The following is a 16,676-nucleotide window of genomic DNA, read 5'->3' as shown; positions in this document are numbered from 1 at the left end:
CTTCGGCTGTTGATGGTGTAGATTTTCTGCCCAGCATTCCACCACGCTTCCCCCCCCGCAACTACTGCATGAACGCTGCCCCCTCCACGTTTCACGTCAGCCCTGATGGAGAGTCATCTAGACTCGAGCTGTCAGCTTGTCTCTCTCTCCACGGGAGCTGCCTGACCCGTTGTGATTTCCTGCATTTTTTTGTTTCAAGACACTATTTCCACTGATTGGTGAATCTAGCACTAAGAGGCAAAGTCTAAAAACTGGAGCCAGAAATTTCAGGAGAGCAATTAGAAATATTGCTACACAGAAAATGAAAGAGAAATTTAGAATTCTCTTCCGAAAATGGCAATTAATGCCAGATCAATAGCTGGGTTTAAAATGGAGATTGATACATTTCTGTTATCCCCAGTGTGTAACGGGATATGGGGTAAAGGTGAGTGTATGGAGGTAGGTCACAGGTAAACCATGATCTCACTGAGTGACACAAGGACCTAAATAGCCTCCTCCTCATCTTCCATTCCTACCATAATACCAAGATGTTTAGAAAGACGTAAAGAAACAAACACGTTTCTTTCTAGTTGTTGAACTGTCCCATTGTATTGTTCCCAATGCATCCCATTACCTTTACATTTTGTCCCTCTCCAGAGCTCCATTACGAGCAACTCCATTGTATGAAGTTCAATCTCTGCCTCAGTCTCCTTCCCTGGGAACTTGTTATGCAAACTTTTTATGAAAAGCACCTCATATCTTTATTTTCTCTAACAAGGGACTATATAAATAGAAAATGTTGGCAATATTCCACTTAATTTTCATTTCTATAGCTGACTTCTTAATCTTTAACTTGCATTCACCGTTATTTGAACCCTCTGTCACAATAAACAACTGCCTGGATCAAAACTGTTTTCTTATTAATCTTAAAAAAACTAAACTGAAACTCCCACATATATTGAACTCTGAACCCCCAGGGCCCTTGCAACTTAAGAGATTTTCACTGCGCTTCCCTGGGCCACACACATGGTCAGAATGTTCCCTTTTGCTGAGGGTGAGATTTTCTCAAGATAACTAACATGCAACCCCTCCATAACTGAGAAAACGGTGGCTCAGTGGTTAGCACTGCTGCCTCACAGCGCCAGGAACCCGGGTTCGATTCCACCCTCGGGTGACTGTCTGTGTGGAGTTTGCACATTCTCCCTGTGTCTGCATGGGTTTCCTCCAGGTGCTCTGGTTTCCTCCCACAGTCCAAAGATGTGCAGGTTAGGTGGATTGGCCATGTTAAATTGCCCTTAGTGTTCAGGGATGTGTAGATTAGGTGGGGTGTAGGGGGATGGGTCTGGGCAGGATGCTCTGAGGGCCGGTGTGGACTCGTTGGGCCGAAGGGCCTGTTTCCACACTGTAGGGATTCTATAAAAACAAACCTGTCGTATCACCCATTAAGAACTGACAGGTCAGCAGGTGTGAGGCTCTCAGCAAAACACAGGCCTTGACACTGGGGTGCCAAAAATTACCAGCCACAGCGCAGCAGCTTCTGGGTCCTAAATCCTACCCATCCACACTAACTCCTCGGCACAGTGCTTAGCACTGCAGCCACACAGCACCAGTCATCTAGGGACATTTAATCCAAATTAGGCCCTGAAGACATTTCAATTCTGAATCAGCTTGAAATGAAATATTGCAAAACGATATCAACTGTAACCTTGTTGAGAGCACTCTTGCTCGAATTAGGAGTTTGTCAGCTCGAGTCCTACTCAAGAGAAATGAGGCACATAAACTGGGTTGAAGCAGTGCTGAGGGAGTGTGACGCTGTCAGTGGTGCCACCTTTCATAACAAGGTTCTCCCTACCCTCTCAGGTGGATATAATAGATCACGTTTTGAAGAGCAACAACAGCATTTTCCCAATATCTTAACTAACACTTCTCATTTAAACAGGATCAATAAAGCGGATTATCCGGTTACTATTGGGATCATGCTGTGTGCAAATTGCCTGTCGTGTTTGTATAGCAGTGACTTCAAAAGAAATGAACTGGCAGTAACGACTGGGGCTGTGAAAGGTTGTCACACGAATGAATATCTTTCTAAAATCCTCCTGCACTCTCAAATTACAGGATGTATAAATATTTCATAGAATCCCTACAATATGGAAACAAGCCACTCAGCCCATTGAGTCTAAAATGACACTCCAAAGAGCACCTCACCCAGACCCAACCTCCTACCCTATAACCATGCATTTCCCATGGTTAATCCACCCAGCCTGCACACCTTTGGGCTGTGGGAAGAAACCCACACAGACACAGGGAGAATGTGAAAACTCCACACAGACAGTCACCCGAAGCTGGAATTGAACCCAAGTCTCCAGCGCTGTGAGGCAGCAGCGCTGACCACTGGGCCACCGTGCCACCCTTTGAGCAAGAAAAAAACTTCTGCCGGAAGCAACATTGAAATTACAGCCCAAACATGGTACATTTAACCCAATTTGTCTTTGCTGTTCAAAGGCAATAAGGGATGAGTAACAACAGTGGTTAGCACCGCTGCCTCACAGTGCCAGGGACCCGGGTTCAATTCCAGTCTCGGGCGACTGTCTGTGTGGAGTTTGCACATTCTCCCTGTGTCTGCATGGGTTTCCTCCGGGTGCTCCGGTTTCCTCCCGCAGTCCAAAGATGTGCAGGTTAGGTGGATTGGCCATGCTAAGTTGCCTGTAATGTTCAGGGAGGTGTAGATTAGGTGTGTTATATGGGGATGGGTCTGGGTGGGATGCTCTGAGGTTCGTTATGGACTTGTTGGGCCAAAGGGCCTGTTTCCACACTGTAGGGATTCTATGATTCTATGGTTCAACTCAAGGTGTACACACAGCACTATATAATTATGTAACTAAAACTGCACAAGGCTCCAGTCAGACCACTGCTGGGATAGTCTAAACAGTTTTGGGCTCCTGATCCAAGAAAAGGCATACTGGTATGAGAAGCAGTTCACGTGGTTGATCCTGGATCTGGAGGGACTGCTTTACGATGAGGGGTTGTGTAGGTTTAGCCTATCCTCAACAATGCTGGTCTCCCATGAATTAATGACAGGAATGTTGATCAGACAGTTCACAGTGTGGACCGTGAGGTGAGTTACCTTTGCACTGCGAGACCGGCGCAGCGTGTAGGCTGGGGGGCCAAACATCTCGTCCCTTCGGCGTGGCAACCTATCAAACCGGGCGCTCGGAGACCTCACCGGAGAGTAGACACGGTTCACCACGAGGGGAGCCTGGGACGGTGAGCGAGGCACGGAGCGGGAACGGGGCTGCAGGGACATCCTCCGCATTGTGCCGGTGATGCTGTCGACCTCGTGGCTGTACCCGGGCTGTGCCCCATGCCACACGGGCGACCCCTGCCCGCTGTACGCCCGGCGGTCCTGCCATTCCCTCGGCAGAAATGCCGACTGCCGCTCGTCGATGGACCATCGCGCTGTCATTCTGTCATAAGCTGGCACAGAACAAATACTGTCCGGGCGTGTACCAGGCTGTAGAAACTGCGGGTAGTCATCTTGGTAATAGGGCGATAACAGTCTATAGTACTCTGGCACATCTCTGGTCGGTGTGTGATATACCTGAGAGCTGAAGAAGAGAGATATCGTCAGGGCCACGAATGACCAACTCAGAAACAAGATCAGAAATTGCTGGAGAAACTCAGCGGGTCTGGCAGCACCTGTGGAGAGAAAGCAGAGTTAACATTTCAAGTCCAGCGACCCTTGTTCCGAACCCGGACCAATGTAGATATTCCATGTAGTTATCATGGCCAAGGCAGGCACGCTTTTTCATTTCACTGCCCACGCCATCACTCCCCCCACCCATTGACTGTTTTCTGCCGGCTGGGTTTGAAAGCCTATTCGACCAGGAAATGATCAAATTTGCAGCATCGGGGCAGCACGGTGGCTCAGTGGTTAGTGCTGCTGCCTCACAGTGACAGGGACACGGGTTCGATACCAGTCTCGAGAGACTGTCCGCACGGAGTTAGCAGTTCTCCCCGTGTCTGCATGGGTTTCTGCCGGGTGCTCCAGTTTCCTCCCCCAGTCCAAAGTTTGCAGGTTGGGTGGACTGGCCATGCTAAGTTATCCCACAGTGTGCAGGTTGGATGGGTTAGCCATGGTAAACGTAGGGTGATGGGGTAGGGGTCTGGGTCTGGGTGGAAAACTCTTTAGGGGGTCAATGCAGACTCAATGGGCTGAATGGATTCTTTCCACAATGTAGGGGTTCTAATTATGCCTTCAATTAAGTACCCACACAGACACACGCACACAACTTTGGATAACAATCAGAAATGGTAGCACGAGACAACTTTCTCTGCCCTATCCCACTGAGCCCTATGACAGTGTCTGTAACATCCAACCACCATTATCCAATCTCCACAACTGTGATCAGCTAAATATTGAGCGAGATGGTTTTGAGCAACGGACTTATCTCTTCTGACCTAGTATTTCAAGAATTTGGCCTCTTTCCAAGGTGCATTTATTTATTATCACCCAGGGAACATGACCAGACACTGTCACTAAAACAACATTGGTAACCAGACTTATTGGAAATTCTAGTGCATAAAATAATTTACAAGACCAATTTAAATCAGTCTCCGAGCACTTTGCTGCACACAGAGGATCTTTAAATAGCATTCCCAACGTGAGAAGGCAATAAATGGCGAATGTAAGTCTGCTTCAAATTTCAAAATAGAGAGGTTTTGCTAAGCATATGCAGAATGTTGATGAGTCCACATTGGAATATCATGCTTTGTTCTGGTCTCTATACTATAAAGAAGATTTAGAGGTACTGGAGAAGGTGCAAACAAAATTTATGAGAATGAAGGCCTAACTGAAAGGTTCTAGCCATCAAGAAATAATGAACAGTTTGGGATTTCATTCTCTAGAAGAAGTTGGGAATCAATGCATAGTGCCTTATTCAAACAAAGAGAAGCTTACAGGACACCAATTCTCTGATGCATTTCCCATGGCAATGACTTGACCAATCACAGTTGAGCTGCCTGGTTTGAAGTTAAACAGAAGCTTGGCATTTAAACTGTTCCCCAATACATTCTCCATGACAGCTAATCAGCACTCTTTCCTCATGCAGTATAAATTGTTGTTCTATTCGATATTGGGTATTCTTGCAATTCTGTCCTAAACAGTGCAAGATGAAAGGCTTTGACAACGTCATTATTTTTTAGCAATGGTAGTAGAGGCCTTTAAATTTATAAAAGATTTTATCAAGTGGATTAAAGGAGGTGTTTCTACGAGTGGATTAGTCCAAAAACTAAGGGACATGAATATAAGAAAGTCACTAATGATTGGAATCAAGAATTCAGGAAAAATTTCTTTATCTAGAGAATGGATGCAACTGTAACTTGCCACCGTGCTGGCTAAAGTAACTAAATTGCTAGGAAATTCAGCAGGTCTGGCAGCATCTGTGCAGAGAAGTAGAGATAACAAGGTGTGGAGCTGGATGAACACAGCAGACCAGGCAGCATCAGAGGAGCAGGAAAGTTGACGTTTCGGGTCAGGGCCGTTCTTCAGAAATGGGGAGGGGGAAGGGAGCTCAGAAATAGATATAGAGGGGAGGGGTGGGGCTAGGGAAGGTAGGTGGGATGGTGATAGATGAGTGCAGGTAGGGAGTGGTGGGGATTGATCAGTGAGGTGAGAGGGGCGGATAGGTGGGAGAGAAGATGGACAGGTTGTGTCAGGTCAAGGAGGCGGGGATGAGATGGAGGGTTGGACATCTGCAATTCTTGTTATCTGCCTGTGGAAAGAAAGCAGAGTTAATAGATTGGAATGAAGTCAGCCAGGTGAACGTTATAGAATATGAGTTCCCTAACTGGGATTGTTAACACAGTCCAATCAGTGGGCCCTGGCTGACAGATAGAAACAGAAATGTTAGAGGCTCTGTTCACTCTGAGAGCTGGCTCTGAGGAAGCTTAATCAATGACAGGGACTCTCCATGCATAAATAAAGGGATACTGGACTCTGTGGAGTTACTTCACGGAGTTAATGTTTCGAGTCCAGTGAACATGTAAGGAGAAGTTCTGATACAGAAAGGAATGAAATGCGAAACTAATTGAATTAAATGGTAGAGTGGGAGGAAAGTCACATGGACAGTGGCATGGGTCACAGGGTCGAATAGCCCATCTCTGTAAAACATTACACAATTCTATGTAACGTGTGTCTGCTTCCATTTTAAGATAATACCAGATTCTATTCCCACCACTGTAGGTCTGGCAAGGCACTCTATGTCCTATCAACATCTAAGCTCCAAGCTCTGGAATTCCCTGTCTAAACATTTCTGACATTTTCCTTCACTGGCTGCCTTCAACTCACTTCATAAAATCTAACTATTTAAGGAGATAGAAGGGTCCAGACCTGAAGCGTCAGCTTTCCTGCTCCTCTGATTCTGCCTGGCCTGCTGTGATCATCCAGCTCTACACCTTGTTATCTCTAACTATTTAAGGACTAGGTTAGCTCAGTTGGCTGAACTGCTAGTTTGTGACACAGAGTAACGCCATGGGTTTGATTCCCACATTGGCTGAGGTCACCATGGTACTCCAACCTTTTCTCAACTTTGTCCCTTGCCCAAGGTATGGTGGCCCTCAGGTTAAACCACCACCTGTCATCTATCACTGATAAAACCTATGGACCTCTGGAACTATGGAGACATTACTTTAGTCTTCCTCGCAACTTTTCCCTGGTGATGGTGACTGGTTTAAGTTCACTTCTCCCTATTACCTCTAGGTTTCCCATGTCAATTGCAAGACATCTGCCGTATTGACAGGCACCAATTACTTGTTTAAAGATTCCACCATTCCTCTGTTTTCTATTTTCAATTCCCCAGACTGTCTCCCTAGACACCTTTGTTACTCTTTTCCTATTAAAATACTGTAGGAACTCTTACTGTCTGTTGGTATATTATTAACTAGCTTTCTTTCATACTCTGCAATCCATATCTTAATTGTCTATTTAGTCATTCTTTGCTGGTTCTCAGTCAGTCCAATGCTCTACCCTACTACAGATCTTTGCTGATTTGTAGTGTGCCTTTCTACTTAATACTACCCTTTCCTTCCTTACTTAGCCAGTGATCCTTCTCAAACAGTCATTTTATCTCACGGAGTTCAATCTTCGCTGAGAATTAATTTATCTCTTAAAAATCTGTCACTGGTAACTCTCCTCTCCTTACTTTTAACCTAGTTTCCCAATTCACCTCTGCCTTCATTCCCTCAGATTTGCCTTTATTTGGGTTTACAACACTCATCATGATCCACACTTCTTTTCAAACTTAATATAAAATTCGACAGTGATCTGATCACAGTCACCCAGAGGATGTTTTAGCGTGAGGTTATATCTTGTTGCAATACATATTACCAACTCTAGATTTGCTGATTCCTGGTAGACTCTAGAATATGCTTTAAGAAACTGTCTTGAAAACAATATGAACACATTTGCCAACATGATTCTCTCCATCTACATAAAAAGTTAAAGTCACCCATGCTTATTCTGGTCCCTTTCTTAATGCCCCATCTATTTCTCCCTACGTGCTCTGTCTTACAGTATGACTACTGTTAGGGGGCCTATAAACTTCTGCTACAAGTGACCTCTTTATCAGTTGGTATGTCTATTCTAACGAACTCAAATTTGGGATTGGCAATGAATGGCCTTGCTAGTGACGTCCACATTCTGTGAATGAACGAGATTTAAGGCAGACTTTTAGACGCAACCCTCTCACCTCCTCAGTTCGTCCTGTGGGAGTGCGGATCTGCGCATGTTAACCCACTGCTGCAATTGAGTCAATGAGGATTGACGTTGTGCCATTTTCTCAGTGTTAGTACGTGGGACAAAGCCCCGTCGATGCACTGTATTGATCCCGTCCTGTTGTAAATACTCTTCACCAGGCCTACCAGGGGAAGCATTTTGCCAGCTGTGCCCATTAGGTTGCACAGGCTTCTCGTGCCCCAGCTGAGTTCTCAGCTCTGGACCAGGACTGTTGGCGTCAAAGGGCACATCCTGTATAGTCACACCGTTAACCTTGGCTGTTGGCTCGTTGCTCGAGTCCTTCTGCTCACTCTTCCTGTTGTATCTTTCAGACCCATCCATTTCACTTCGAACCTTTTCTGAGTTGGGTTTAATCAGCTGTTTATGATTGCTTGTGTGGTTCAATTCTGAAGGAGGTTTTATTTCATACTTCATTCCAGAGCTGTCAAGAGAGCAGTAAAATAGAAAAATTAGTGGCTAAATTGAGGTGAATGTGTTTTGTAACTACAGCCTTTCACCTCCACACATTAGGATCACAGGGAAATGAGACACACTCAATTCAGTTGCTCCAAATCCTGTTGTAGGTATGTAAGGTATGATTTGTCTGGTTAGCACACAAAATAGTATTTTTCACTGTATTCTGGTACATGTGACAATAACAATAAATCAAATCAAATCAATTCAAGTAGGAGCGTCCTTTTGACACACAGATCTTGTAGAAATTATCTACTGAAGATTATGTCTCCATTTAATTTGGGGAAACATTCAGCAAATTTCCAACCTGATTTCCCTGAAGAGAGTCAAACACATCTGCCTGTAGTCACAGTTGTGCAATTCTTTTGTGAGTGGGTTTGATGTTGTAGCGGTTATGTTGCTACAACTCTGATACCTGGGCAAAAAAAAAACCAATAACAAGCTAGAAATTTTGGGAATTCAGTTCTAATTAGCAATTAAAAAAAAAAGAAAATCAAGAGCTGGCACCAAGAGTAACCAGAAACCTGTCAGACTGAACTAAAAAAATGGAAATGGTTCACTCAAATCTTTCAGGGGAAGAAACCTGCCACCCTTCCCTGGTGTATAACTATCGGTGACTTCAGTTCCACACCAATTTGATTGACCAAGTTCAGCAGGTAATAGGGAAGGCAAATGGAATTTTGGCCTTTATTTCAAAAGAAGTGGAGTATAAAAGCAGGGAGAAGAAAACTACTGCAGATGCTGGAATCTGTATTGAAAACAAAAATGCTGGAGATCACAATGGGTCTGGCAGCATCCATGGAGAGAGAGCAAGCTAATGTTTCGAGTCTAGATGACTCTTCATCACAGCAGACGTGAAGTGTGGAGGGGTCAGCATTTATGCCATAGTGAGGTTCGGGGGGTGGGGGGAGAGGAGTGCTGGGGAAGAAAGGGTATTGATAGAGTAGATTAAATGATCGGAATATGGGAATGGCAGAACAATGGTGTGTCTAACTGCCAGACTGGAAAGAACACTGGAGTTGGGGGGTGGTGGGGAGACGAGACAGGACATGATGACACAGAGCGTAACATGTAAAGCTAAAAGAAAAGGAAGGAATGGGAGTGGGTTCACAATCTGTTTTCAGCATAAAAATAGGGAGGTTTTGCTAAAAACGTACAAGGCAATAGTGAGACCACAGCTGGAGTATTGTGAACAGTTTTGGGTCCCTTATCTAAGGAAAGATATACTGACATTGGAGGCAATCCAAAACGGTTCTCTAGGCTGATATCACGTTATGGAGGGACTGTCTTATCAGGAGAGGTTGAGTAGATTAGGACTGTACACATTGGAATTTAGAAGAATGACAGGCAACCCTTTTGAAACACACAAGATTCTTAAGGAACTTGGCAGTGTCGAGGCAGAAAGGTTGATTGTCCTTGTGGGAGACTTTAGGACCACAGGGCATAATCTCAAAATGAGGGGTCACATATTCAAGACAGAGATGAGGAGGAACATATAGAGTCATTGAGTAACACAGCATGGAAACAGGTCCTTCGGCCCAAAATGGCCCATGCTCATTATGGTGCCCACTTAGCTAGTTCCAACTGCCTGCATCTGGTCCATATCCCTCTAAACCCTTCCTATCCATGTACCTATCCAAATGATTTTTAAATGTTGCTGTTGTACCTGCCTCAACTATTTTCTCTGGTGGCCCATTCCATATACTTAGTCTCTCAGAGAGAATCCATGGAATTCTTTACTGCGGAGGGCTGTTGAGACTGGGTCATCGGGTATATTCAAGGCAGAGCAGACAGAGTTTCAATAGTAAAGGAACCAAAGGTTATCAGAAAAGGCAGGAAAGAGGATGTGAGGATTATCAGATCAGCACGACCTCATTGAACTGTGGAGCAGATCCAAAGAGCTGAATGGCCTACCTCTGCTTATTGCCTTATGGTCTAATGGACTCTTCAGGATTCAGGCCTATAAACCCACTCAGTCATACAGGAGATGGAGGTTAATAAATGCCAGCCATGCCCACGTGCCAAGAATGAATTTTAAGAAGTACTTCAGGTGAGATCAGGGCCATTAGAAGAGGAGACAGAATGAAGGAATGGTATGGCTCGATGTATTCTGAACATGACTCATGTATGCAAACATCGGGGAGACGGTAGCAGAGTGGTAACATCACTGGGCTGGTAATCCAGAGCCCCAGGTTAAAACCCTAGAAAACCTGGAATTCAAACTTAATTAATTAATCAGCAATTGAAAGCTAGGCTCAGCCAATTGACTATCATAAAGTCAATTGATGTATGTCTGGGCTTGGAGTGGTTTGTAATGTTACCAGAAGATTGCAGGTTCCAGTCATGCTACAGTTGCTTTTGGATGCCTGTGGTGCAGTGGTAGCATTCACAACTCTGAGTTAGGAGGCCTGAATTCAAGATCCACCTACTCTCAAAGAATGTTGCAACACATCTGCACCCAGGGCATTGAGGATAAGGATAGACAAGTTATGCTGCAGCTTTATAGAACTTTAATTAGGCCACACTTGGAATATTGCTTATAGTTCTGGTCACTACACTACCAGAAGGATGTGGATGCTTTGGAGAGGGTAGGGAAAAGGTTTGCCAGGATATTCCCTGGTATGGGAGATTTTGGCTATGAAGAAAAGTTGGATGGACCAAGTTTGTTTTCACTGGAGTGCAGGAAGTTGAGGAGCGACCTAATGGAAGTTTATAAGATTGTGAATGGTATAGATAGAGTGGAAAGTATGAGGCTTTTTCCCAGGGTGGAGGGGTCAATTACTAGGGGACACAGGTTCAAGGTGCGAGGGGGGCAAGTTTAAAAGAGATTTGCATGGCAAGTTTTTTTTTACTCAAAGGGTGGTGAGTGTCTGGAACGCGTTGCCAGAGGAGGTGGTGGAAGCAGACATAATAGCAGCGTTCAAGAAACACCTGGACGAACACATGAACAGGAAGGGAATAGAGGGATACAGATCTGTAAATGAATTCAGTTTTAGTATGGAAGGGCAAAATGCATTGGTGCAGGCTTGAGGGGGTGGGCGGGAGGGGGCGCGAAGGGCTTGTTCCTGTGCTGTTTTGCTCTTTGTTCTTTGATTTAAAAAAAAAACACTATACATTCAGCTGAGCTGTATATCGTGCAGTTCACAAAAGACAAGAGTACTAAACATACTCAACAGGCTCAGAACTTACAAAACTTAGTACATATGCCTAATTTTAGGGAGTGCCTGTGGTGTATTGGTAGTGTCCCTAGCTCTGATCCAGAAGACCCAGGTTCAAGTGCCAGTTGCTCCAGAGGTGCGTCAAAACATCTCTGAACAGGTGGACCATAAAATACCTAAAAACCCAATTCATTCACTAATCTCCACTAGGGAAAGAAATCAGCCAATCTGGCTTACACATGACTCCAGACCGAAAGCAATGAGGTGAACTCTTGACCATCCTCTGAAATGGCTGAACAAGCCATTCAGCTTAAGGGCGATTAGAATGGTCAACAAATACTGGCCTTCCCACATCCACAAAAGAATAAATTCTATAAAACTAACACAACTGCCAACGTTGTTCATTTTTGACATGAACAAAAAGCCTATTCAGAATAGCGCACGATCACAATGTTTGTGAATCTTCCACTGCACCTGTTCAAGGGCATGGTCTGTATGCTCGCTGCTTCATTCATTGCATTGATCCAATCCTCCATCTCAGTCTTATTCTCCGCACTCAAGTAGTATGTCCGGATACCTGCGTGTTCAGCCTGATAATTAATGGAGCGGTCATTATTGAGAAAAACCTCTGGCTGTCTGCTTACAATCAGCTGTGGGAGAGATAGGGGATGTGATCATCATTAGTGAGGCAGACTTAGTCAATGCTTTGAAAAAGAAGATTAAAAACTGGCTGACAACCACAACTGGAAGGCAACAACTCAATTTGTTCTGCACACTTGGGTCAGGTTTCCTCCCAACTGGAGGCTGGCATCGGTGTGGAGCAGTTCCCTTCTCTGGTCTACAATGAGTCTGCAACCAGCGTTGCCAATGAGGCTTCTTGAGGTGACCACACATGGCAGGAGATCACCAGCCACCCGGCATCACTTGGACCAACCCCAGCATCTCTGCCGCTGTTCTGTATGACGGCAAGCCTACCTCAGAATGCATGGACCCACCTGAGTGGGCTCACTGCCAGCATTAGGCTGCCCCTCTGTCCCCTCAACATCTCAAACAGGTTCCATCTTTAGCCACCACTTTCACGTCAGCAGACTCCATGTGTTACAGAGGAGGAGCAGCCCTTCACAAGTGATGTCCCAGACAGGATAATCATGAAACCTGCTCACGAGTGATTCTCCAGTTGTGTTTTTCTTTCCAGTAACTGCCACATTTATGTGACATTTAAGCCCAAATTGCACACCCTTTTCATGTCCGTTCACCAGTCCGTTGGGTCAGTGCTCAGTGGGGAATGTGCATCTGTCTTGTATCAGCCAGCCTCCCATCTCCCTCCTGTTGGGAAGGGATTGCAACACCCTTCCACAATGCTGTTAATGTGAACACTTCTTTACACTGGAATTTGCTCTCTAGCTATCATTCACCTCCTGATGTCAGCATCTCGGGTTGGTATCTAATATCTCCAGCACTGGGAGTTCACCAGTGCCTGAAATATCCACATGGCAGCCCAGACAGTGACCTGATTTTCAACCATGGGAGGCACACATGGTCAAACCCAACACTGCCTGTACATATGGTCCAAGCGATAATGCCCCCTGCAAGAGTCGCTGGATAATGACCAGGAGCAGGATCCAAAATGCTTTGCACATCCCCTGTTTTCTGCAGAGACTGAGTATCTCAGCGTTGGGTTTCACCTTAAGCACATACCCCACTGAGTCATCTGAACCAGGGAACAGTCATGTTATAAAATCAAAATCAACTTAGAATTATGGAATTATTATGTTTGCAAAAATGGTGTTTTTATTAAAATGTGGCAACTTAAGGAAGAAATAGAAGCAATGGGTTAAGCAGTATGGAAGTTCACATTTCTTGTCACATGAACCACATGTCCAGCTTCGACTGGAGTCAAAGGTTAATGAAGTGTCTCTAAAAATGCATCTCTACCACTGGGCAGCTTTAGACATTGGTAGCCTTTGTAAGCCTGGGTGCGGCTGGTAAGTTGACTTGACATTGACTATTGGTCAATGAGTAAGTTATCAGCAAAGTTTGGATAAGGTGTCAGAATTTACAGAGTTTAGAAACTCCCTGAGCTGCCATGGCACCACTTGGAATATTCACAACTTAAAGGGTCAAAGGGAGCCTTTAGCCACAAATGCTAGGCAGTGTGGCCGGAACATCAGTGTTCTGGAGTGTACAACAGTCTGTATCCTTTGGAGCACAGCAGGAGGGGAGAACCAGTATTGGGTATCTCCAGTGTAAGCAGTTCTCAAAGTCTGGCTGAAATGGGCAATGGGAACCTGGGCAGAGATGGTCTATTTGACCATGGGGAGCAACAACCCCAGCCTTGCCTTTATCTGAATCCCAAGCAAGAACAGGGTAGCCTACATCCCCAATAGATATGCAGCATGTTGGGATGCCAAACAGACTTCCACGTTCTGAAGAAGGGTCACTAGACCCCAACGTTAACTCTGATTTCTTTCCAAAAATGCTGCCAGACCTGCTGGGTTTCTCCAGCAATTTCTGTCTTTGGTTTTTCCTTCCAATGTTGGAAAGGGACAGGAGAGACAGAGTTTTAAAAGTCATGACAGCCTGCATTGGGTAGAATCTCTTGAAGTTGAGACTTTGCAGAGATCGTGATTTTTGAATCTCGTGTCCTGAGCTGTCAGATGGGATACAAACTGTTTTACTTGCCATTGCACTGATGGTTTCTGCAGATGGGATTTGTAATTCATTTGATTTATTGCAGATATTGGTTTGTTACCACCTCGGTTAATTAGAAGTACTGGAAATTATACCTAGCTGAGATCCTGCAGAAATTCAAGACACGTACAATGCAGCCACTTCTTGTACAGGGGAGTCCTCAGCCATGAGTGGAAAAGATAAAACGTCAGATCAACCAGCAGAGTTCAACATAGAGAAACAGCACACTCACCATAACTAGAACAACCATTTGGTATATTCCTCGTTTTTAAGACTGACAGTGCAAAAGTTGCATCTCTATTTTGAGGTAGAACTTTTTTTTTATTGGTTTTTATAACAAAAAAACGTGTTGAAAGCATTATGATCATGCTAGGATGCCTGATCAAGAATTGCAGACCAATGCTTCAGAGACAAAAGTTCAAATCCCACCAGAGTAGCTGTTGGAAATTAAATTGAAAAAAATGATAATGAAACAACTAGATTCTGATTAACAGCCCATCTGGTGTATTAATATCCTTCAGAGAAGAAAATCTGCCACTCTCTACAATGCCCTTCAGGCTCAGCCAAATTTCTTGTGTGCCATCAAATGCTCAGGTGAGAGAAAGGCACTGCTACTGGAAGGTACTAATGGATTATCAAAGCATATGGGAGGCAACGGCCTACTGGTATTATCACTGGACTGTTAATCCAGAGAATCAGGTCATATTCTGGGGACCCAGGTTCAAATCCCCACCATGGCAGATGGTGGTATCTGAATCCAATAAAAATCTGGAATGAAGACCACAAATCCACTGTCAATTGCCAGGAAAAACCCATCTGGCTCACTAATGCCATCTACAGAAGGAAACTACCATCCTTACCTAGTCCTGATCCACAGCAATGCAGTTGATGGGCAATAAATGCTGACCTAGTCAGTGATGCCCCTATTCATGAATGAATTAAAATAAGACCTTGCCTGTTTTGTGCATACATGTGACTCCAGGCCAATAGCAATGCAGCTGACACTTAACTGCCTTCTGAAATGGCACTCAGCTCATCACCTTCTCCAGGCAATCTGTGCTTGCCATCTCTGTGACCTCATGACCCGAGGACGAATAATTAAAAGATCATAACATTCCCAGTGGGAGAACAGGCTGAAATGTTAATCCCAGGCCTTCATTACTGTTCTGGGAATTGGGGATTGGGTTTGTCAATGCTGATTCGGTCACGAATGAAATTTCCATCTCATGATATCCCACCTCCAATAAATGGCCCCTTCAATAGCCATGAAACAAAAAAAGTGAGAAAGCTGCCCAATTGTTTTAATTGTCTTATGGGTTTTTCCCCTGGGTGCTGCATAGCGTAGAATGCTTGAGATTTAATCTCTGATTTCAAAAGCTCCAGGATGAGGCTGGAAGGTTGGTGACCCCCTACAGGGGATGAGCTGGGATCTTTGTGTTATAGATGCTGCACCAGGAGTCAGCACTAGCCTATGTTTTAAGGCTTGCGAAGTTGACTTTGTCAAGCTGATGTTAAAGAAACTGAAAGTAAACTGCTAACAAAAAAAAATGGTCTTAATCTGCTTTAGCTGTATCAACATTTTCTGTTCAATTGGTGGAAGCTGAATTGGTTCGCCAGTTACTATTGTCAGTTACTGGGAGCTCGAAAGCACAGTACTGTCTGTGCCAGCAATTATTCATTTTAAGTGAAGACTAATGTCCAACCATACGACTGACCCCTTAAAGGATGGACTATGCTTTGAAAATCAAATGGAACCTTTCCATAGCATTTCTCCCACCTGAGTGTTTGATGACACACAAGTAACAAGGCTGAACCCGAAAGGTTTTGTAGAAAGTTTCTTCCCCTTCTACTCACACCCAACAGTTATAGAGTCATAGAGTCATGCACCATGGAAACAGACCCTTTGGTCCAACTTGTCCATGCTGACCAGATATGCGAAATTAATCCAGTCCCATTTGCCAGCATTTGGTCCATAACCCTCTAAACTCTTCCTTTTCATACACCCCTTTGGATGCTTGTTAAATATTGTAATTGTACAAGCCTCCACCAGCTTCTCTGGCAGCTTATTCCATAACACATACCACCCTCCGTGTGAAAGAGTTGCCCCTCAGATCTCTTTTAAATCTTTCCCCCCAGCTTAAACCTATGCCCTCTAGTTTTGGGCTCTCCTACTTTGGGAAAAATACCTTGGTTATTTCATCCTATCCATGCTCCTCATGATTTTATAACCTCTGTTAGGTTCCCTCGCTCAGCCTCCAATGCTCCAGGGAATATAGTACCCACCTATTCAGCCTCTCCCGATAGCTCAACCCTTCCAACCCCAACAACGTCCTTGTAAATCTTTTCTGTACTCTATCAAGTTTAACATCTTTCCTAAAACAGGAAGACCAAAACTTAAAGCAGTGCTCCAAAAGTGGCCTAACCATTGCCTTTACAGCCGCAAAATGACATCCCAACTCCTATATTTAATGAGATAACAAGGTGTAGAGCTGGATGAACACAGCAGGCCAAGCAGCATCAGAGGAGCAGGGCCTAGACCCTTCTTCAGAAAATGGGTCTGAAGAAGGGTCTAGGCCCGAAACGTCAGCCTTCCTGCTCCTCTG

General features: G+C 44.6%; 1 protein-coding gene across 1 annotated transcript in view; it reads right to left on the bottom strand.

Moving 5' to 3' along the window:
• LOC109924660 (pleckstrin homology domain-containing family A member 6-like) overlaps positions 1 to 16,676 on the bottom strand; it is a 317,750-nt gene that overhangs the window by 29,321 nt on the left and 271,753 nt on the right. The window contains exons 7-9 of the mRNA XM_048611808.1: positions 11,857 to 12,032; positions 7,725 to 8,192; positions 3,104 to 3,584 (exon numbers count right to left, since the gene is read on the bottom strand). Of these exons, the coding sequence (XP_048467765.1) occupies positions 3,104 to 3,584; positions 7,725 to 8,192; positions 11,857 to 12,032 (1,125 nt within the window). The remainder of the gene's footprint in view (positions 1 to 3,103; positions 3,585 to 7,724; positions 8,193 to 11,856; positions 12,033 to 16,676) is intronic.

The sequence above is a fragment of the Rhincodon typus genome, chromosome 25, assembly GCF_021869965.1.
Source record: "Rhincodon typus isolate 14 chromosome 25, sRhiTyp1.1, whole genome shotgun sequence".
In the NCBI taxonomy this organism is placed as follows: Eukaryota; Metazoa; Chordata; class Chondrichthyes; order Orectolobiformes; family Rhincodontidae; genus Rhincodon; species Rhincodon typus.
Note: the sequence above shows the minus strand (reverse complement) of the source record. Positions and strands in the feature narration are given on the sequence as shown.